This window comes from Oncorhynchus nerka, linkage group LG9a (assembly GCF_034236695.1).
Source record: "Oncorhynchus nerka isolate Pitt River linkage group LG9a, Oner_Uvic_2.0, whole genome shotgun sequence".
In the NCBI taxonomy this organism is placed as follows: Eukaryota; Metazoa; Chordata; class Actinopteri; order Salmoniformes; family Salmonidae; genus Oncorhynchus; species Oncorhynchus nerka.
The window spans coordinates 558644-581731 of NC_088404.1; the positions used below are offsets into that span (position 1 = coordinate 558644).

Below are 23088 nucleotides of genomic sequence, written 5' to 3' on the forward strand. Positions count from 1 at the left end.
ACCTTTACGGGCTGAAGGAGGTAAGACTAGTTAGCGCTATAACAACCTTTACGGGCTGAAGGAGGTAAGACTAGTTAGCGCTATAACAACCTTTGCGGGCTGAAGGAGGTAAGACTAGTTAGCGCTATAACAACCTTTACGGGCTGAAGGAGGTAAGACTAGTTAACGCTATAACAACCTTTTTGGGCTGAAGGAGGTAAGACTAGTTAACGCTATAACAACCTTTACGGGCTGAAGGAGGTAAGACTAGTTAGCGCTATAACAACCTTTACGGGCTGAAGGAGGTAAGACTAGTTAGTGCTATAACAACCTTTACGGGCTGAAGAAGGTAAGACTAGTTAGCGCTATAACAACCTTTACGGGCTGAAGGAGGTAAGACTAGTTAGCGCTATAACAACCTTTACGGGCTGAAGGAGGTAAGACTAGTTAGCGCTATAACAACCTTTACGGGCTGAAGGAGGTAAGACTAGTTAACGCTATAACAACCTTTACGGGCTGAAGGAGGTAAGACTAGTTAACCCTATAACAACCTTTACGGGCTGAAGGAGGTAAGACTAGTTAGCGCTATAACAACCTTTACGGGCTGAAGTAGGTAAGACTAGTTAGCGCTATAACAACCTTTACGGGCTGAAGGAGGTAAGACTAGTTAGCGCTATAACAACCTTTACGGGCTGAAGGAGGTAAGACTAGTTAACGCTATAACAACCTTTACGGGCTGAAGAGGGTAAGACGGGTGACATTAGAAACTAGATCTGAAAACAAACACAGTAGAAAGCCTCAGCATGTAACAGACGTGTCTTCATCATGTGATGTTTATGACACGTGTCTTTATCATGTGATGATATTGACACTTTCTAACATATACCTATCTTCTTCTGGTTGTTTGCAGCCAAAAGCCTTGAAGATGCTGGGGCTGGAGGTAATAGCAAGTCTTTGTTCAAGAAATACTGTACATATTTCCTTCATTCAACCATGCTGGAAACACCATTTTCTTTTACAATGAGAGATGTTAGAGGGTACAGTTCACAAACACAAAACTATTATAAATAAAGTTATCTGCACAACACTATTCTAAAAGTTCCCCTCTGTGTGTTATCTGCCCTAACATCCTCACTTCACCCGTGTCACTTCCTGTGGCACCAGGACGACGAGCCGAGGGGAAAGAAGAAGAAAGGGAAGAAGAAGAAAGAGGAGGAGGTAGAGATAGATGTGGACGACCCTGAGGTCTGTCGCTTCACCTACCCCTTCCACGAGCTGATGGTGTGGGCCGTTCTCATGAAGCGCCAGAAGATGGCGCTGTTTCTGTGGCAACGTGGGGAGGAGGCCATGGCCAAGGCTCTGGTGGCCTGTAAGCTATACACAGCCATGGCTAAAGAGTCATCTGAAATGGTGGACGATATCGCCCAGGACCTGGACAACAACTCCAAGTGAGTTCCTGGCTTAATCTTCTCCCAATACTGAGATAGTGGTTCCTGTCTTATACTTCTCCCTCTACTGATAGTGGTTCCTGTCTTATACTTCTCCCACTACTGAGACAGTGGTTCCTGTCTTATACTTCTCCCACTACTGATAGTGGTTCCTGTCTTATACTTCTCCCACTACTGAGATAGTGGTGCCTGTCTTGTACTTCTCCCTCTACTGATAGTGGTTCCTGTCTTATACTTCTCTCACTACTGAGATAGTGGTTCCACTCTTATACTTCTCCCACTGAGGTAGTGCTTCCTCTTGTGATCATCAGACAGGCAGGTCGTTGTCCCTGATTAAAACGTTACACAATCCCTAAAATAGTTCTACTTTTGCCTCACCTACGGTCTCTTAATTTTCATGGTCCTTCAAGCAAGTTCTTATTTACAATGACGGCATATTTCAACCTATAGTTCCATACATCCTATTTCCCATTGTGCTAAGTATAGCAAGCCGGATTAAGATCAGATTTTTCAGGCCATATAGTCTTAGTAAAAGGAGATTACTCTTTCTCCACAGGGAGTTTGGCCAGCTTGCCTACGAGCTCCTGGACCAGTCCTATAAGCACGATGAACAGGTGGCCATGAAGCTGCTGACGTATGAGCTGACCAACTGGAGCAACTCTACCTGTCTGAAGCTGGCCGTGGCCGCCAAGCACAGAGACTTCATCGCCCACACCTGCAGTCAGATGCTGCTGACCGACATGTGGATGGGAAATCTGAGAATGGGGAAGAACCCTGGGCTGAAGGTAAATTAACGGAGTTGAATTGGTAAACCTCCCTCCTTAGCTTGAAATACCAACACCAGCATCACTGAACTCTAACCCTAACCCCATGAGTTAAGAAACAGACTTTCATGCTGGGAATATTTATGTGTTAATTTTGGGTTTCTGTCGACTCCAAGATAGAGGACTCATTATGCTAAATGGGAGCGCCGACTCCCTATTATAGCCTAGTGAACGCAAAATGGAACGTTAAAAATAAATGTAACACAGCGATTGCATTTAGAAGAAGTGTATCTTGCCATACATATGTAAAACATGCATATTTAGTCAAAGTTTATGATGTGTATTCCTTGTTAGCTGACGTTATCTGCCGGAGCTATTTTATTTCTCCTGACATTGCAGTAGCATTTTTTGAACGATGCATAATTGTAAACAGAGATTTATGGATATATATTGCAGATTATTGAGAAAAATGAATGTACTGTGTAACATGTTATATTACTGTCATCTGATGAAGATTTCAAAAGGTTAGTGAAATGATTTTTCTTTTAATCCTGCGTTTGTTGATTGCATATTTTTTCCTACTTGGCTATGCTAATGAGGTATGTCTGCAGTGGTGGTTGGACATAAATATGTGCTATGTTTTCACCGTAAAACATTTTAGAAATCTGACTTGCTGGGTAGATAAACAACTTGTTTATCTTTCATTTGAGCTATTTTTCTTGTTAATGTGTGGAGGTTAAATATTTTTAGGATTATTTCTTGCGTTCCATGCGGCACCTTCCAGCTGAACGTGGGGGGGAAAGTTCCCAGGTGGGTCTCAAGATCCCTGTAAGGTTAAAAGATTTAGATGCACTATTGTAAAGTGGCTGTTCCACTGGATGTCATAAGGTGAAAGCACCAATTTGTAAGTCGCTCTGGATAAGAGCGTCTGCTAAATGACTTAAATGTAAATGTAAATGTAATGCTGCTTTACTATTTGCTGTAGAGCAGAAAAACAACCCCATGAGTTGAGAAACAGACTTTCATGCTGCTTTACTCTTTGCTGTAGAGCAGAAACAACCCCATGAGTTGAGAAACAGACTTACATGCTGCTTTACTCTTTGCTGTAGAGCAGAAACAACCCCATGAGTTGAGAAACAGACTTTCATGCTGCTTTACTCTTTGCTGTAGAGCAGAAACAACCCCATGAGTTGAGAAACAGACTTTCATGCTGCTTTACTCTTTGCTGTAGAGCAGAAACAACCCCATGAGTTGAGAAACAGACTTTCATGCTGCTTTACTCTTTGCTGTAGAGCAGAAACAACCCCATGAGTTGAGAAACAGACTTTCATGCTGCTTTACTCTTTGCTGTAGAGCAGAAACAACCCCATGAGTTGAGAAACAGACTTACATGCTGCTTTACTCTTTGCTGTAGAGCAGAAACAACCCCATGAGTTGAGAAACAGACTTTCATGCTGCTTTACTCTTTGCTGTAGAGCAGAAACAACCCCATGAGTTGAGAAACAGACTTTCATGCTGCTTTACTCTTTGCTGGAGAACAGAAACAACCCCATGAGTTCAGAAACAGACTGACTTTCATGACCACATGGACAATACCCTTCATATCTATACAGTACAGACAGTTCTGCAGATCTGCTCTGGGGTCTGCAGCGGGTTACTGTTTAAGCACTTTGTGACGAGGATTTTTGTCTTTCTAGGTGATTCTGGGCATCATATTCCCTCCATCAATTCTGCTGCTGGTGGACTTCAAAGGAGAAGACCAGTCCTACACAGCTGACTCTGAAGAAGGGAAAGACAAGGACGATGACGCTGGCAAGGTACAGAAGACTCTGGTTGACCAACATATCATAAAATGCTTGTCAGAGTGGTGAGATGTTCATCCACAAGACTCTGTTCCTTGAACTTATATTGACATTTTAGTCATTTAGCAGGCGCTCCAGAGTGACCTATCAGCAAAGTCACTACTTGTAACAATTATCTTTTTTTTTTTAATTTAACCTTTATTTATCTAGTCAAGTCAGTTAAGAACAAATTCTTATTTACAATGACGGCCTACCCCGGCCAAACCCAGACGACACTGGGCCAATTGTGCACCACCCTATGGGACTCCCAATCAGGGCCGGATGTGATGCAGCCTGGATTCGAACCAGGGACTGTAGTGACACCTCTTGCATTGAAAAGCAGTACCTTAGACAGCAGCGCTACTCGGGGGCCCCCAAAAAATACAACAACAAAAAAATTACATCAAACCGATAGAACCATAGCAACAGTGTAAAAGATAGGCCCCTAGTAACAATGTAACCGATAGGCCCATAGCAACAGTGTAAAAGATAGGCCCCTAGTAACAATGTAACCGTTTGGCCCATAGTAGCAGGGTAAAAGATAGGCCCCTAGTAACAATGTAACCGATTGGCCCATAGTAGCAGGGTAAAATATAGGACCCTAGTAACAGTGTAACAGATATGTCAGTAGTAACAGGATAACAAATAGGACCCAAGTAACAGTGTAACTGATAGGTCCCTAGTAACAGTGTGAAAGATTGGCCCCTAGTAACAGTGTAAAATGTAGGCCCCTAGTAACACTGTAATAGAATGGCCCATAGTAACAGTGTAATATATAGGCCCTCAGTAACAGTTTAACAGATAGGCTCCTAGTAACAGACAGATAGGCCCCTAGTAACAGTGTAACAGATAGGTCGATAGTAACAGGATAAAAGGCTTCAAACTTTTCTAAGATAAATCAAATGTATTTATATAGCCCTTCGTACATCAGCTGATATCTCAAAGTGTGTAACTGACAGTTAGACTTACAGGTTATGTCGTTGTCTTTTGTTTGAATTGTTTATGTGTCCGCTGTGCGGGGGAAATGATAATACAAGCGGAACTACGTAGCTAATACTGTTGTAACGGGGATCCTTATTGCAGCAACACACTTTTGGAGGGAAGGCAATCCTGCGCTGCGTTAGCTAAGTTTTCATGTCATCGGGTGTAGTTCATAAAGGTTGAAGAGTGTATGTTAGGATGAAGTGTGAATTCATGCCAGGAATAATAAGTGTGAAGTTTGATTTCCTCCCTTCTGTAATAAGCAGCCAATGAGGTATTTTTTCCTTTATTCATGTGTTTAATCTGAAGCACTTCAGAGTTATACCAAGCTAATAAGTCACTCGTAAGATAAGGTTGTAAGAGTGTGCTTAACTGTATTTTTCATTGACTTTATAGTTCTCACGGAAGGTGATAATTCTGACTAAAACTACAGAATAAAGCCGCCAGTTAAAATCAAGGAACGGTTGTGCTCGTGGTTATTGAAGGGAGCTACAAAGTGCTGTACAGAAACCCAGCCTAAAACCCCCAAACAGCAAGCAATGCAGGTGTAGAAGCACTCCCTTGAAAGGCAAAAACCTAGAATGAAACCTAGAGAGGAACCAGGCTATGAGGGGTGGCCAGTCCTCTTCTGGCTGTGCCGGGTGGAGATTATAACAGAACATAGCCAAGATGTTCAAATGTTCATAAATGACCAGCATGGTCCAATAATAATAAGGCAGAACAGTTGAAACTGGAGCAGCAGCACGGCCAGGTGGACTGGGGACAGCAAGGAGTCATCATGCCAGGTAGTCCTGAGGCATGGTCCTAGGGCTCAGGTCCTCCGAGAGAAAGAGAGAAGGAGAGAATTAGAGAACGCACACTTAGATTCACACAGGACACCGGATAAGACAGGAGAAGTACTCCAGATATAACAAACTGGACCTAGCCCCCCGACACATAAACTACTGCAGCATAAATACTGGAGGCTGAGACAGGAGGGGTCAGGAGACACTGTGGCCCCATCCGATGATACCCCCGGACCGGGCCAAACATGAAGGATATAACCCCACCCACTTTGCCAAAGCACAGCCCCCACACCTCTAGAGGGATATCTTCAACCACCAATTTACCATCCTGAGACAAGGCTGAGTATAGCCCACAAAGATCTCTGCCGCGGCACAACCCAAGATAGGCTCCTAGTAACATGGTAACAGACAGATAGGTCGATAGTAACAGGGTAACAGATATACTGTTACTAGGGGCCTATCTGTTACCCTGTTACTATCGACCTATCTGTTAAACTGTTACTATGGGCCTATTTGTTATACTGTTACTAGGGGCCTAACAAATAGGCCCATAGTAACAGTTTAACAGATAGGCCGATAGTAACAGGGTAACAGATACACTTACCAGTGGCCTATCTGTTACACTGTTACTAGGGGCATGTCTGTTACACTGTTACTGGGAGCCTATATCTTACACTGTTACTATGGGCCTAAGGGCCTAAAATATAGGCCCCTAGTAACAGTGTAACAGGCATGCCCCTAGTAACAGTGTAACATATAGGCCCCTAGTAACAGTGTAATATATAGGTCGATAGCAACAGGGTAACAGGTAGGCCCCTAGTAACAGGGTATCTGTTACCCTGTTACTACTAGGTAGGCCCCTAGTAACAGTGTAACAGAGGTCGATATGTGAAAGTTTTTGGAGCCGACAGAGATGAACGCCTCGCTTCGCGTTCTTAGGAAACTATGCAGTATTTAGGTGTTTTACTTATTATTTCTTACACTGTTAATCCCAGGAAATTTGAAGTCTTATTACATTCAGCCGGGGGGGAACTATTGGATATAAGAGCAACTTCAACGTACAAACATTACGACCAGGAATACGACTTTCCCGACTTTCCCGAACTTTCCCGCTGATCCTCAACACTGGGGCCCCACAAGGGTGTGTTCTTAGCCCTCTCCTGTACTCCCTGTTCACCCATGGCCATGCACACCTCCAACTCAATCATCAAGTTTGCAGACAACACTACAGTGGTAGGCTTGATTCCCAACAACAAGGAGACAGCCTACAGGGAGGTGAGGGCCCTCGGAGTGTGGTGTCAGGAAAAATAACCTCACACTCAACGTCAACAAAACTAAGGAGATGACTGTGGACTTCTGGAAACAGCAGAGGGAGCACACCCCTATCCACATCGACGGGACAGTAGTGGAGAGGGTAGTAAGTTTTAAGTTCCTCGGCGTACACATCACGGACAAACTGAATTGGTCCACCCACACAGACAGCATGATAAAGAAGGCACAACAGCGCCTCTCAAACCTTAGGAGGCTGAAGAAATTTAGCTTGTCAACAAAAGCACTCAAACCTTTACAGATGCACAATAGAGAGCATCCTGTCGGGCTGTATCACCGCATGGTACGGTAACTGCTCCGCCCACAACCGTAAGGCTCTCCAGATGGTAGTGAGGTCTGCACAACGCATCACCGGGGGCAAACTACCTGCCCTCCAGGACACCTACACCACCCGATGTCACAGGAAGGCCAAAAAGATCATCAAGGACAACAACCACCTAAGCCACTGCCTGTTCACCCCACTATCATCCAGAAGGCGAGGTCAGTACAGGTGCATCAAATCTGGGACCGGGAGACTGAAAAACAGCTTCTATCTCAAAGCTATCAGACTGTTAAACAGCCATCACTAACATTGCGTGGCTTCTGCCAACATACACACTCAATCTCTAGCCACTTCAATAATTAAATAATTGGATGTAATAAAGTTCTCTAGTCACTTAAACAATGTCACTTTATATAATGTTTACATACCCTACATTAATCATCTCATATGTGTATACTGTAATCTATACCATCTACTGCATCTTGTCTATGCCGTTCGGCCATCGCTCATCCATATATCTATATGTACATATTCTTAATCATTCCTTTACACTTGTGTGTATAAGGTATTTGTTGTGAAATTGTTAGATTACTTGTTACATAATACTGCACGGTCGGAACTAGAAGCACAAGCATTTTGCTACACTCGCATTAACATCTGCTAACCATGTGTATGCAACCAATAACATCTTATTTGATTTGATAGTAACAGGTAGGCTGATAATAACAGGGTAACAGTTAGGCCAATAATAACAGGGTAACAGGTAGGCCCCTAGTACCAGTGATTCCTGGTGTTATTTTGTATTGATTGATTTATTGGTTGATTGATCAATTTATTGTTTCAGGATGACGTTGTGTCAAGGAAGGGGGATGAAGAGGAGGGCAGCAGTAATGTCAGGAGGAAGCCCATTGGACGGAGGATCTATGAGTTCTATGATGCCCCGTTCACCAAGTTCTGGTTCAACACCGTAAGTATCACTACAGTAATAAAATAGTATACAGACCTCCTACCTGATCCTAATAAACACTAAACAGACCTCCTACCTGATCCTAATAAAACACTAAACAGACCTCCTACCTGATCCTAATAAAACACTAAACTGACCTCCTACCTGATCCTAATAAAACACTAAACAGACCTCCTACCTGATCCTAATAAAACACTAAACAGACCTACCTGATCCTAATAAAACACTAAACTGACCTCCTACCTGATCCTAATAAAACACTAAACTGACCTCCTACCTGATCCTAATAAAACACTAAACCGACCTCCTACCTTATCAAATCAAATGTATTTATATAGCCCTTCGTACATCAGCTGATACCTCAAAGTGCTGTACAGAAACCCAGCCTAAAACCCCAAACAGCAAGCAATGCAGGTGTAGAAGCACAGTGGCTAGGGAAAACTCCCTAGAAAGGCCAAAACCTAGGAAGAAACCTAGAGAGGAACCAGGCTATGTGGCGTGGCTAGTCCTCTTCTGGCTGTGCCGGGTGGAGATTATAACAGAACATGGCCAAGATGTTCAAATGTTCATAAATGACCAGCATGGTTGAATAATAATAAGGCAGAACAGTTGAAACTGGAGCAGCAGCACGGCCAGGTGGACTGGGGACAGCAAGGAGTCATCATGTCAGGTAGTCCTGAGGAATGGTCCTAGGGCTCAGGTCCTCCGAGAGAGAGAAAGAAAGAGAGAGAAATAGAGAGAGCACACTTAAATTCACACAGGACACCGAATAGGACAGGAGAAGTACTCCAGATATAACAAACTGACCCTAGCCCCCCGAAACTACTGCAGCATAAATACTGGAGGCTGAGACAGGAGGGGTCAGGAGACACTGTGGCCCCATCCGGAGACACTGTGGCCCCATCCGAGGACACCCCCGGACAGGGCCAAACAGGAAGGATATAACCCCACCCACTTTGCCAAAGCACAGCCCCCACACCACTAGAGGGATATCTTCAACCACCAACTTACCATCCTGAGACAGGGCTGAGTATAGCCAACAAAGATCTCCGCCACGGCACCACCCAAGGAGGGGGGGGGGGGGGCACCAACCGGGATCCTGATCCTAACAAAACACTAAACAGACCTACCTGATCCTAATAAAACAAATCAAATCAAATTTTATTTGTCACATACACATGGTTAGCAGATGTTAATGCGAGTGTAGCGAAATGCTTGTGCTTCTAGTTCCGACAATGCAGTAATAACCAACAAGTAATCTAACTAACAATTCCAAAACTACTGTCTTATACACAGTGTAAGGGGATAAAGAATATGTACATAAGGATATATGAATGAGTGATGGTACAGGGCAGCATACAGTAGATGGTATCGAGTACAGTATATACATATGAGATGAGTATGTAAACAAAGTAAACAAAGTGGCATAGTTAAGTGGCTAGTGATACATGTATTACATAAGGATGCAGTCGATGATATAGAGTACAGTATATACGTATGCATATGAGATGAATAATGTAGGGTAAGTAACATTATATAAGGTAGCATTGTTTAAAGTGGCTAGGGATATATTTACATCATTTCCCATCAATTCCCATTATTAAAGTGGCTGGAGTTGAGTCAGTGTCTATGTCAGTGTGTTGGCAGCAGCCACTCAATGTTAGTGGTGGCTGTTTAACAGTCTGATGGCCTTGAGATAGAAGCTGTGTTTCAGTCTCTCGGTCCCAGCTTTGATGCATCTGTACTGACCTCGCCTTCTGGATGATAGCGGGGTGAACAGGCAGTGGCTCGGGTGGTTGATGTCCTTGATGATCTTTATGGCCTTCCTGTAACATCGGGTGGTGTAGGTGTCCTGGAAGGGCAGGTAGTTTGCCCCCGGTGATGCGTTGTGCAGACTTCACTACCCTCTGGAGAGCCTTACGGTTGAGGGCGGAGCAGTTGCCGTACCAGGCGGTGATACAGCCCGCCAGGATGCTCTCGATTGTGCATCTGTAGAAGTTTGTGAGTGCTTTTGGTGACAAGCAGAATTTCTTCAGCCTCCTGAGGTTGAAGAGGCGCTGCTGCGCCTTCTTCACGATGCTGTCTGTGTGAGAGGACCAATTCAGTTTGTCTGTGATGTGTATGCCGAGGAACTTAAAACTTGCTACCCTCTCCACTACTGTTCCATCGATGTGGATAGGGGGGTGTTCCCTCTGCTGTTTCCTGAAGTCCACAATCATCTCCTTAGTTTTGTTGACGTTGAGTGTGAGGTTATTTTCCTGACACCACACTCCGAGGGCCCTCACCTCCTCCCTGTAGGCCGTCTCGTCGTTGTTGGTAATCAAGCCTACCACTGTTGTGTCGTCCGCAAACTTGATGATTGAGTTGGAGGCGTGCGTGGCCACGCAGTCGTGGGTGAACAGGGAGTACAGGAGAGGGCTCAGAACGCACCCTTGTGGGGCCCCCGTGTTGAGGATCAGCGGGGAGGAGATGTTGTTGCCTACCCTCACCACCTGGGGGCGGCCCGTCAGGAAGTCCAGTACCCAGTTGCACAGGGCGGGGTCGAGACCCAGGGTCTCGAGCTTGATGACGAGCTTGGAGGGTACTATGGTGTTGAATGCCGAGCTGTAGTCGATGAACAGCATTCTCACATAGGTATTCCTCTTGTCCAGATGGATTAGGGCAGTGTGCAGTGTGGTTGAGATTGCATCATCTGTGGACCTATTTGGGCGGTAAGCAAATTGGAGTGGGTCTAGGGTGTCAGGTAGCTTGGAGGTGATATGGTCCTTGACTAGTCTCTCAAAGCACTTCATGATGACGGAAGTGAGTGCTACGGGGCGGTAGTCGTTTAGCTCAGTTACCTTAGCTTTCTTGGGAACAGGAACAATGGTGGCCCTCTTGAAGCATGTGGGAACAGCAGACTGGTATAGGGATTGATTGAATATGTCCGTAAACACACCGGCCAGCTGGTCTGCGCATGCTCTGAGGGCGCGGCTGGGGATGCCGTCTGGGCCTGCAGCCTTGCGAGGGTTAACACGTTTAAATGTCTTACTCACCTCGGCTGCAGTGAAGGAGAGACCGCATGTTTTCGTTGCAGGCCGTGTCAGTGGCACTGTATTGTCCTCAAAGCGGGCAAAAAAGTTATTTAGTCTGCCTGGGAGCAAGACATCCTGGTCCGTGACTGGGCTGGGTTTCTTCTTGTAGTCCTTGATTGACTGTAGACCCTGCCACATGCCTCTTGTGTCTGAGCCGTTGAATTGAGATTCTACTTTGTCTCTGTACTGACGCTTAGCTTGTTTGATAGCCTTGCGGAGGGAATAGCTGCACTGTTTGTATTCGGTCATGTTACCAGACACCTTGCCCTGATTAAAAGCAGTGGTTCGCGCTTTCAGTTTCACGCGAATGCTGCCATTAATCCACGGTTTCTGGTTAGGGAATGTTTTAATCGTTGCTATGGGAACGACATCTTCAACGCACGTTCTAATGAACTCGCACACCGAATCAGCGTATTCGTCAATATTGTTATCTGACGCAATACGAAACATGTCCCAGTCCACGTGATGGAAGCAGTCTTGGAGTGTGGAGTCAGCTTGGTCGGACCAGCGTTGGACAGACTGACCTCCTACCTGATCCTAATAAAACACTAAACAGACCTCCTACCTGATCCTAATAAAACACTAAACAGACCTCCTACCTGATCCTAATAAAACACTAAACAGACCTACCTGGGCTACCTGATGTCTAGCGGCATGTTGTGTTATGTGGTCTATCTATTTCTCTGTTAGATCTCCTACATGGGCTACCTGATGTCTAGCGGCATGTTTGTTATGTGGTCTATCTATTTCTCTGTTAGATCTCCTACCTGGGCTACCTGATGCTGTATAACTACATAATCCTGGTGAAGATGGAGCGATGGCCGTCCATCCAGGAGTGGACCGTCATTGCCTACATCCTAACGCTCGGCTTCGAGAAAGTCAGACAGGTAAATTAGTAACAAGTTTAAGTTCAACGTCAAATTCAAGTAAGCTTGGGGAATTCATTCTCAGCTGAAAATAAAATATTCCCAACAATATTGCATCTACAGTGCACTATATACCATCTTACATAAATACGTTATAGGTAATAGGCTATTTCAGATGCAGCTGTACTGTATGTGAGCATTGATTGATGCTTTGTACTTCCTTCATCGACCCTGAAGTCAGACAGGGTGTAGTGTACATCAAGATGCTTCGCTACAGAAATAGAACATCCTACCCCATGCCCGGTTCTGGCTCAGACAAGGCTTACTTACTAACTTCGACCTTAACAAATAGATCCTGATGTCAGAGCTGGGATTACTAACTTTGACCATGACCCATAGATCCTAATGTCAGAGCCTGGGAAGCTGAAGCAGAAGATCAACGTATGGCTGCAAGAGGTCTGGAACATCACTGACCTGGCAGCCATCTCCACCTTCCTGGTTGGCCTTCTGCTGAGGCTGCAGAACGAACCCCTCCTGGGCATCGGACGTGTCATCTACTGCATAGACATCATCTTCTGGTACATCAGGGTGCTCGACATCTTCGGGGTCAACAAGTACCTGGGACCCTATGTCATGATGATTGGGAAAATGGTAACATCATTAATTGATTGATTTTTGTTTGATATTTCGAAGTTAGTAGGCTGCTCCAGAGACAACATTACATACATGAAATATTATAGAGGATAAAACCACAATAAATCCTGAAAGATTATTACTATGGTGGTTTTATAACTTCATCCAGCTGCTTTCTCCTCATCTTACATCACTAATATTCCCCAATCAAAAAGTATTGTGTCATAAAGCACAGGTTACAGGGGGTTAGCCCCCTATACAGAAGATACTCAGTGTAAGGGTTTTCCTGTGGTGAAGGAGAAGCGGACCAAAATGCAGCGCGGTGGTTATTCATGTTCTTTAATAAAGGAACTAGACATGAAATAACTAACAAAACAATAAATGTGCGAAAACCTAAACAGTCCTATCTGGTGCAAACACAGAGACAGGAACAATCACCCATAAACACACAGTGAAACCCAGGCTACCTAAGTATGATTCTCAATCAGAGACAACCAATGACACCTGCCTCTGATTGAGAACCATACTAGGCCGAAACATAGAAATTGCCAAAACCTAGAAAAACAAACATAGACTGCCCACCCAACTCACGCCCTGACCATACTAAATAAATACAAAACAAAGGAAATAAAGGTCAGAACGTGACAGTACCTCCCCCCAAAGGTGCGGACTCCGGCCGCAAAACCTTGACCTATAGGGGAGGGTCTGGGTGGGCGTCTGTCCGCCTCTGGGCTGAGGGGCTCTGGCGCCTCTGGGCTGAGGGGTTCTGGCGGCCCCTGGCTGACTGGCGGCACTGGCGGCCCCTGGCTGACTGGCGGCACTGGCGGCCCCTGGCTGACTGGCGGCACTGGCGGGTCCTGGCTGACTGGCGGCACTGGCGGCGCCGGGCAGACGGGCGGCACTGGCGGCGCCGGGCAGACGGGCGGCACTGGCGGCGCCGGGCGGCTCAGGCGGCGCTGGGCAGACGGGCGGCTCAGGCGGCGCTGGGCAGACGGGTGGCTCAGGCGGCGCTGGGCAGACGGGAGGCTCCGGCAACGCTGGAGAGACGGGTAGCTCAGATGGCGTTGGGCAGACGGGAAGCTCCGGCAACGCTGGAGAGGAAGGCTCTGGCAGCGCTGGACTAAAGAGCTCTGGCGCCTCTGGAATGAGGGGCTCCTGCGCCTCTGGCCTGAGGGGCGGGAGCTCTGGTTGCGCCGAACAGGCGGGAGACTCCGGCTGCGCTGGGGAGGAGGAAGGCTCTGGCAGCGCTGGAGAGGCGGGAGACTCAGACAGCACTGGAGAGGAGGAAGGCTCTGGCAGCGCTGGACAGGCGGGAGCCCCTGTAAGGCTGAGCCGGAGAGACAGCTTGGTGCGGGGGGCTGCCACCGGAGGGCTGGTGCGTGGAGGTGGTGACGGATAGACCGGACCGTGCAGGCGCACTGGAGCTCTTGAGCACCGAGCCTGCCCAACCCTACTGGTTGCATGCTCCCGGTCACCCTGCCAGTGCGGCGAGGTGGAATAGCCCGCACTGGGCTATGCAGGCGAACCGGGGACACCATGCGCAAGGCTGGTGCCATGTAAGCCGGCCCAAGGAGACGCACTGGAGACCAGATGCGTAGAGCCGGCTTCATGGCACTTGGCTCGACGCCCACTCTAGCCCGGCCGATACGCGGAGCTGGAATGTACCGCACCGGGCTATGCACCGCACTGGGGACACCGTGCGCTTCACAGCATAACACGGTGCCTGCCCGGTCTCTCTCGCACAGGAAGTTGGCGCAGGTCTCCTACCTGGCTTCGCCACACTTCCTGTGTGCCTCCCGCCAAGACATTTTTGGGGCTGCCTCTCGGGCTTCCTTGCCAGCTGTGTTCCCTCATATCGCCGGCTCCTCTCTCCGGCTGCCTCTGCTCTCCTAGCTGCCTCCACCTGTTCCCATGGAAGGCGATCCTTTCCCGCCAGGATCTCCTCCCAGGTGTAGCAACCCTTCCCATCCAATACATCGTCCCATGTCCATTCCTCTTTGCGCCGCTGTTGCTGTTGCCCGTTACCACACCGCTTGGTCCTGTTGTGGTGGGTGATTCTGTAAGGGTTTTCCTGTGGTGAAGGAGAAGCGGACCAAAATGCAGGGTGGTGGTTATTCATGTTCTTTAATAAAGGAACTAGACATGAAATAACTAACAAAACAATAAATGTGCGAAAACCTAAACAGTCCTATCTGGTGCAAACACAGAGACAGGAACAATCACCCACAAACACACAGTGAAACCCAGGCTACCTAAGTATGATTCTCAATCAGAGACAACCAATGACACCTGCCTCTGATTGAGAACCATACTAGGCCGAAACATAGAAAGTCCCAAAACCTAGAAAAACAAACATAGACTGCCCACCCAACTCACACCCTGACCATACTAAATAAATACAAAACAAAGGAAGTAAAGGTCAGAACGTGACAGTCAGTCTGCTTGTCTTGAGGCCTACTACCTCTGAAGATACCAGAGGAGGAAGGGGAGGAGGGTACTGCTCCAAATGTTGAGGACACGTTAGAAACAAAACAAATAATGGCATCCCATTGGCTTAATTACAAATAATTTATTCCAGATGACTGACATTCTATGTTCCAAATTATAATGATTAACATGCTGTGTTCCATGTTCTATATTAGAATGATTAACATGCTGTGTTCTATGTTCTATATTAGAATTATTAACATGCTGTGTTCTATGTTCTATATTAGAATTACTGACATGCTGTGTTCTATGTTCTATATTAGAATTACTGACATCCTGTGTTCTTTGTTCTATATTAGAATGATTAACATGCTGTGTTCTATATTAGAATGACTGACATGCTGTGTTCTATATTAGAATTACTGACATGCTGTGTTCTATGTTCTATATTAGAATGATTCACATGCTGTGTTCTATGTTCTATATTAGAATGATTAACATGCTGTGTTCTATATTAGAATGATTAACATGCTATGTTCTATATTAGAATGATTAACATGCTGTGTTCTATATTAGAATGATTAACATGCTGTGTTGATTATTAGAATGATTAACATGCTGTGTTCTATATTAGAATGATTAACGTGCTGTGTTCTATGTTCTATATTAGAATGATTAACATGCTGTGTTATATGTTCTATATTAGAATGATTAACATGCTGTGTTCTTTGTTCTATATTAGAATGATTAACATGCTGTGTTGTATATTAGAATGATTAACATGCTGTATTCTATATTAGAATGATTAACATGCTGTGTTCTATATTAGAATGATTAACATGCTGTGTTGATTATTAGAATGATTAACATGCTGTGTTGATTATTAGAATGATTAACATGCTGTGTTCTATATTAGAATGATTAACATGCTGTGTTCTATATTAGAATGATTAACATGCTGTGTTCTATATTAGAATGATTAACATGCTGTGTTCTATATTAGAATGATTAACATGCTGTGTTCTTTGTTCTATATTAGAATGATTAACATGCTGTGTTCTATATTAGAATGATTAACATGCTGTGTTCTTTGTTCTATATTAGAATGATTAACATGCTGTGTTCTTCTATATTTGTTCTATATTAGAATGATTAACATGCTGTGTTCTATATTAGAATGATTAACATGCTGTGTTCTATATTAGAATGATTAACATGCTGTGTTCTTTGTTCTATATTAGAATGATTAACATGCTGTGTTCTATATTAGAATGATTAACATGCTGTGTTCTATATTAGAATGATTAACATGCTGTGTTCTATATTAGAATGATTAACATGCTGTATTCTATATTAGAATGATTAACATGCTGTGTTGTATATTAGAATGATTAACATGCTGTGTTCTATATTAGAATGATTAACATGCTGTGTTCTATATTAGAATGATTAACATGCTGTGTTCTATATTAGAATGATTAACATGCTGTGTTCTATATTAGAATGATTAACATGCTGTGTTCTATATTAGAATGATTAACATGCTGTGTTCTTTGTTCTATATTAGAATGATTAACATGCTGTGTTCTATATTAGAATGATTAACATGCTGTGTTCTATATTAGAATGATTAACATGCTGTGTTCTATATTAGAATGATTAACATGCTGCTATATTAGAATGATTTGTATATTAGAATGATTAACATGCTGTGTTCTATATTAGAATGATTAACATGCTGTATTCTATATTAGAATGATTAACATGCTGTGTCCTATATTAGAATGATTAACATGCTGTGTTCTATATTAGAATGATTAACATGCTGTGTTCTATATTAGAATGATTAACATGCTGTGTTCTATATTAGAATGATTAACATGCTGTGTTCTATATTAGAATGATTAACATGCTGTATTCTATATTAGAATGATTAACATGCTGTGTTGATTATTAGAATGATTAACATGCTGTGTTCTATATTAGAATGATTAACATGCTGTGTTCTATATTAGAATGATTAACATGCTGTGTCCTATATTAGAATGATTAACATGCTGTGTCCTATATTAGAATGATTAACATGCTGTGTTGATTATTAGAATGATTAACATGTTGTGTTCTATATTAGAATGATTAACATGCTGTGTTCTATATTAGAATGATTAACATGCTGTGTTCTATATTAGAATGATTAACATGCTGTGTTCTATATTAGAATGATTAACATGCTGTGTTCTATATTAAAATGATTAACATGCTGTATTCTATATTAGAATGATTAACATGCTGTGTTCTATATTAGAATGATTAACATGCTGTGTTGTATATTAAAATGATTAACATGCTGTGTTCTATATTAGAATGATTAACATGCTGTGTTCTATATTAGAATGATTAACATGCTGTGTCCTATATTAGAATGATTAACATGCTGTGTTGATTATTAGAATGATTAACATGCTGTATTCTATATTAGAATGATTAACATGCTGTGTTCTATATTAGAATGATTAACATGCTGTGTTCTATATTAGAATGATTAACGTGCTGTGTTCTATGTTCTATATTAGAATGATTAACATGCTGTGTTCTATGTTCTATATTAGAATGATTAACATGCTGTGTTCTTTGTTCTATATTAGAATGATTAACATGCTGTGTTGTATATTAGAATGATTAACATGCTGTATTCTATATTAGAATGATTAACATGCTGTGTTCTATATTAGAATGATTAACATGCTGTGTTGATTATTAGAATGATTAACATGCTGTGTTGATTATTAGAATGATTAACATGCTGTGTTCTATATTAGAATGATTAACATGCTGTGTTCTATATTAGAATGATTAACATGCTGTGTTCTATATTAGAATGATTAACATGCTGTGTTCTATATTAGAATGATTAACATGTTCTATATTGTGATTCTTTGTTCTATATTAGAATGATTAACATGCTGTGTTCTATATTAGAATGATTAACATGCTGTGTTCTTTGTTCTATATTAGAATGATTAACATGCTGTGTTCTTTGTTCTATATTAGAATGATTAACATGCTGTGTTCTTTGTTCTATATTAGAATGATTAACATGCTGTGTTCTTTGTTCTATATTAGAATGATTAACATGCTGTGTTCTATATTAGAATGATTAACATGCTGTGTTCTATATTAGAATGATTAACATGCTGTGTTCTTTGTTCTATATTAGAATGATTAACATGCTGTGTTGTATATTAGAATGATTAACATGCTGTGTTCTATATTAGAATGATTAACATGCTGTATTCTATATTAGAATGATTAACATGCTGTGTTGTATATTAGAATGATTAACATGCTGTGTTCTATATTAGAATGATTAACATGCTGTGTTCTATATTAGAATGATTAACATGCTGTGTTCTATATTAGAATGATTAACATGCTGTGTTCTATATTAGAATGATTAACATGCTGTGTTCTATATTAGAATGATTAACATGCTGTGTTCTATATTAGAATGATTAACATGCTGTGTTCTATATTAGAATGATTAACATGCTGTGTTCTATATTAGAATGATTAACATGCTGTGTTCTATATTAGAATGATTAACATGCTGTGTTCTATATTAGAATGATTAACATGCTGTGTTCTATATTAGAATGATTAACATGCTGTGTTCTTTGTTCTATATTAGAATGATTAACATGCTGTGTTCTATATTAGAATGATTAACATGCTGTGTTCTATATTAGAATGATTAACATGCTGTGTTCTATATTAGAATGATTAACATGCTGTGTTCTATATTAGAATGATTAACATGCTGTGTTGTATATTAGAATGATTAACATGCTGTATTCTATATTAGAATGATTAACATGCTGTATTCTATATTAGAATGATTAACATGCTGTGTCCTATATTAGAATGATTAACATGCTGTGTTCTATATTAGAATGATTAACATGCTGTGTTCTATATTAGAATGATTAACATGCTGTGTTCTATATTAGAATGATTAACATGCTGTGTTGTATATTAAAATGATTAACATGCTGTGTTCTATATTAGAATGATTAACATGCTGTATTCTATATTAGAATGATTAACATGCTGTGTTCTATATTAGAATGATTAACATGCTGTATTCTATATTAGAATGATTAACATGCTGTGTTGATTATTAGAATGATTAACATGCTGTGTTCTATATTATATTAGAATGATTAACATGCTGTGTTCTATATTAGAATGATTAACATGCTGTGTTCTATATTAGAATGATTAACATGCTGTATTCTATATTAGAATGATTAACATGCTGTGTTGATTATTAGAATGATTAACATGCTGTGTTCTATATTAGAATGATTAACATGCTGTGTTCTATAGTAGAATGATTAACATGCTGTGTTCTATATTAGAATGATTAACATGCTGTGTTCTATATTACAATGATTAACATGCTGTGTTCTATATTAAAATGATTAACATGCTGTATTCTATATTAGAATGATTAACATGCTGTGTTCTATATTAGAATGATTAACATGCTGTGTTGTATATTAAAATGATTAACATGCTGTGTTCTATATTAGAATGATTAACATGCTGTGTTCTATATTAGAATGATTAACATGCTGTGTCCTATATTAGAATGATTAACATGCTGTGTTGATTATTAGAATGATTAACATGCTGTGTTGTATATTAAAATGATTAACATGCTGTGTTCTATATTAGAATGATTAACATGCTGTGTTCTATATTAGAATGATTAACATGCTGTGTCCTATATTAGAATGATTAACATGCTGTGTTGATTATTAGAATGATTAACATGCTGTATTCTATATTAGAATGATTAACATGCTGTGTTCTATATTAGAATGATTAACATGCTGTATTCTATATTAGAATGATTAACATGCTGTGTTCTATATTAGAATGATTAACATGCTGTGTTCTATATTAGAATGATTAACATGCTGTGTTCTATATTAGAATGATTAACATGCTGTGTTCTATATTAGAATGATTAACATGCTGTGTTCTATATTAGAATGATTAACATGCTGTGTCCTATATTAGAATGATTAACATGCTGTGTTCTATATTAGAATGATTAACATGCTGTGTTCTATATTAGAATGATTAACATGCTGTGTCCTATATTAGAATGATTAACATGCTGTGTTCTATATTAGAATGATTAACATGCTGTGTTCTATATTAGAATGATTAACATGCTGTGTTGATTATTAGAATGATTAACATGCTGTATTCTATATTAGAATGATTAACATGCTGTATTCTATATTAGAATGATTAACATGCTGTGTTCTATATTAGAATGATTAACATGCTGTGTTCTATATTAGAATGATTAACATGCTGTGTTCTATATTAGAATGATTAACATGCTGTATTCTATATTAGAATGATTAACATGCTGTGTCCTATATTAGAATGATTAACATGCTGTATTCTATATTATAATGATTAACATGCTGTATTCTATATTATAATGATTAACATGCTGTATTCTATATTAGAATGATTAACATGCTGTGTTGATTATTAGAATGATTAACATGCTGTGTTGTATATTAGAATGATTAACATGCTGTGTTCTATATTAGAATGATTAACATGCTGTATTCTATATTAGAATGATTAACATGCTGTGTTCTATATTAGAATGATTAACATGCTGTGTCCTATATTAGAATGATTAACATGCTGTGTTCTATATTAGAATGATTAACATGCTGTGTTCTATATTAGAATGATTAACATGCTGTGTTCTATATTAGAATGATTAACATGCTGTGTTGATTATTAGAATGATTAACATGCTGTATTCTATATTAGAATGATTAGCATGCTGTGTTGTAGATTAGAATGATTAACATGCTGTGTTCTATATTAGAATGATTAACATGCTGTATTCTATATTAGAATGATTAACATGCTGTGTTCTATATTAGAATGATTAACATGCTGTGTTGTAGATTAGAATGATTAACATGCTGTGTTCTATATTAGAATGATTAACATGCTGTATTCTATATTAGAATGATTAACATGCTGTGTTCTATATTAGAATGATTAACATGCTGTGTTGTATATTAGAATGATTAACATGCTGTGTTGATTATTAGAATGATTAACATGCTGTGTCCTATATTAGAATGATTAACATGCTGTGTTCTATATTAGAATGATTAACATGCTGTGTTCTATATTAGAATGATTAACATGCTGTGTTCTATATTAGAATGATTAACATGCTGTGTTCTATATTAGAATGATTAACATGCTGTGTTCTATATTAGAATGATTAACATGCTGTGTTCTATATTAGAATGATTAACATGCTGTGTTGTATATTAGAATGATTAGCATGCTGTATTCTATATTAGAATGATTAACATGCTGTGTTGTATATTAGAATGATTAACATGCTGTGTTCTATATTAGAATGATTAACATGCTGTGTTCTATATTAGAATGATTAACATGCTGTATTCTATATTAGAATGATTAACATGCTGTGTTCTATATTAGAATGATTAACATGCTGTGTTCTATATTAGAATGATTAGCATGCTGTGTTCTATATTAGAATGATTAACATGCTGTGTTCTATATTAGAATGATTAACATGCTGTGTTCTATGTTCTATATTAGAATGATTAACATGCTGTATTCTATATTAGAATGATTAACATGCTGTATTCTATATTAGAATGATTAACATGCTGTGTTCTATATTAGAATGATTAACATGCTGTGTCCTATATTAGAATGATTAACATGCTGTGTTCTATATTAGAATATTAACATGCTGTGTTCTATATTAGAATGATTAACGTGCTGTGTTCTATATTAGAATATTAACATGCTATGTTCTGTGTTCTATGTTCTGTAGATGATCGACATGCTGTACTTCGTGATAATCATGTTGGTGGTGTTGATGAGTTTCGGGGTGTCGCGGCAGGCCATCTTGCACCCTGATGAGGAGCCAACATGGCGTTTGGCCAGAAACATCTTCTACATGCCCTACTGGATGATCTATGGAGAGGTGTTTGCTGACTCGATCGACCGTAAGACTCAGATTTATAGTAAGATTCTGTTTCCTGTTTCACGGGCAGATGATCTGTCCTGTTTGCCCATGTTTTGATCTGTCCTGTATTTATCCATAATGTGTTTTTGACTTCACCTGGTCTCCCAGTAGCACAGGACAGTCTTTGTCTTCACCTAGTCTTTCAGCAGCTTAGGACAGTCTTTGTCTTCACCTGGTCTCCCAGCAGCACAGGACAGTCTTTGTCTTCACCTGGTCTTTCAGCAGCAGGAGAGTCTTTGTCTTCACCTGGTCTTTCAGCAGCTTAGGACAGTCTTTGTCTTCACTGGTCTTTCAGCAGCTTAGGACAGTCTTTGACTTCACCTGGTCTCCCAGCAGCTTAGGACAGTCTTTGTCTTCCCTGGTCTTTCAGCAGCTTAGGACAGTCTTTGTCTTCACCTGGTCTTTCAGCAGCTTAGGACAGTCTTTGACTTCACCTGGTCTCCCAGCAGCTTAGGACAGTCTTTGTCTTCACTGGTCTTTCAACAGCACAAGACAGTCTTTGTCTTCACCTGGTCTTTCAGCAGCTTAGGACGGTCTTTGTCTTCCCCTGGTCTTTCAGCAGCACAGGACAGTCTTTGAATTCACCTGGTCTTTCAGCAGCACAGGACA

At 41.0% G+C, this 23088-nt stretch overlaps 1 protein-coding gene across 1 annotated transcript in view; it reads left to right on the plus strand.

Annotated features, from left to right (window-relative positions):
• Positions 1 to 23088, plus strand: part of LOC115122664 (transient receptor potential cation channel subfamily M member 1-like) — a 115059-nt gene that overhangs the window by 47687 nt on the left and 44284 nt on the right. The window contains exons 13-20 of the mRNA XM_065022172.1: positions 890 to 919; positions 1144 to 1427; positions 1984 to 2212; positions 3889 to 4023; positions 8234 to 8356; positions 12189 to 12317; positions 12696 to 12947; positions 22285 to 22459. Coding sequence (XP_064878244.1) covers positions 890 to 919; positions 1144 to 1427; positions 1984 to 2212; positions 3889 to 4023; positions 8234 to 8356; positions 12189 to 12317; positions 12696 to 12947; positions 22285 to 22459 — 1357 coding nt within the window. The remainder of the gene's footprint in view (positions 1 to 889; positions 920 to 1143; positions 1428 to 1983; positions 2213 to 3888; positions 4024 to 8233; positions 8357 to 12188; positions 12318 to 12695; positions 12948 to 22284; positions 22460 to 23088) is intronic.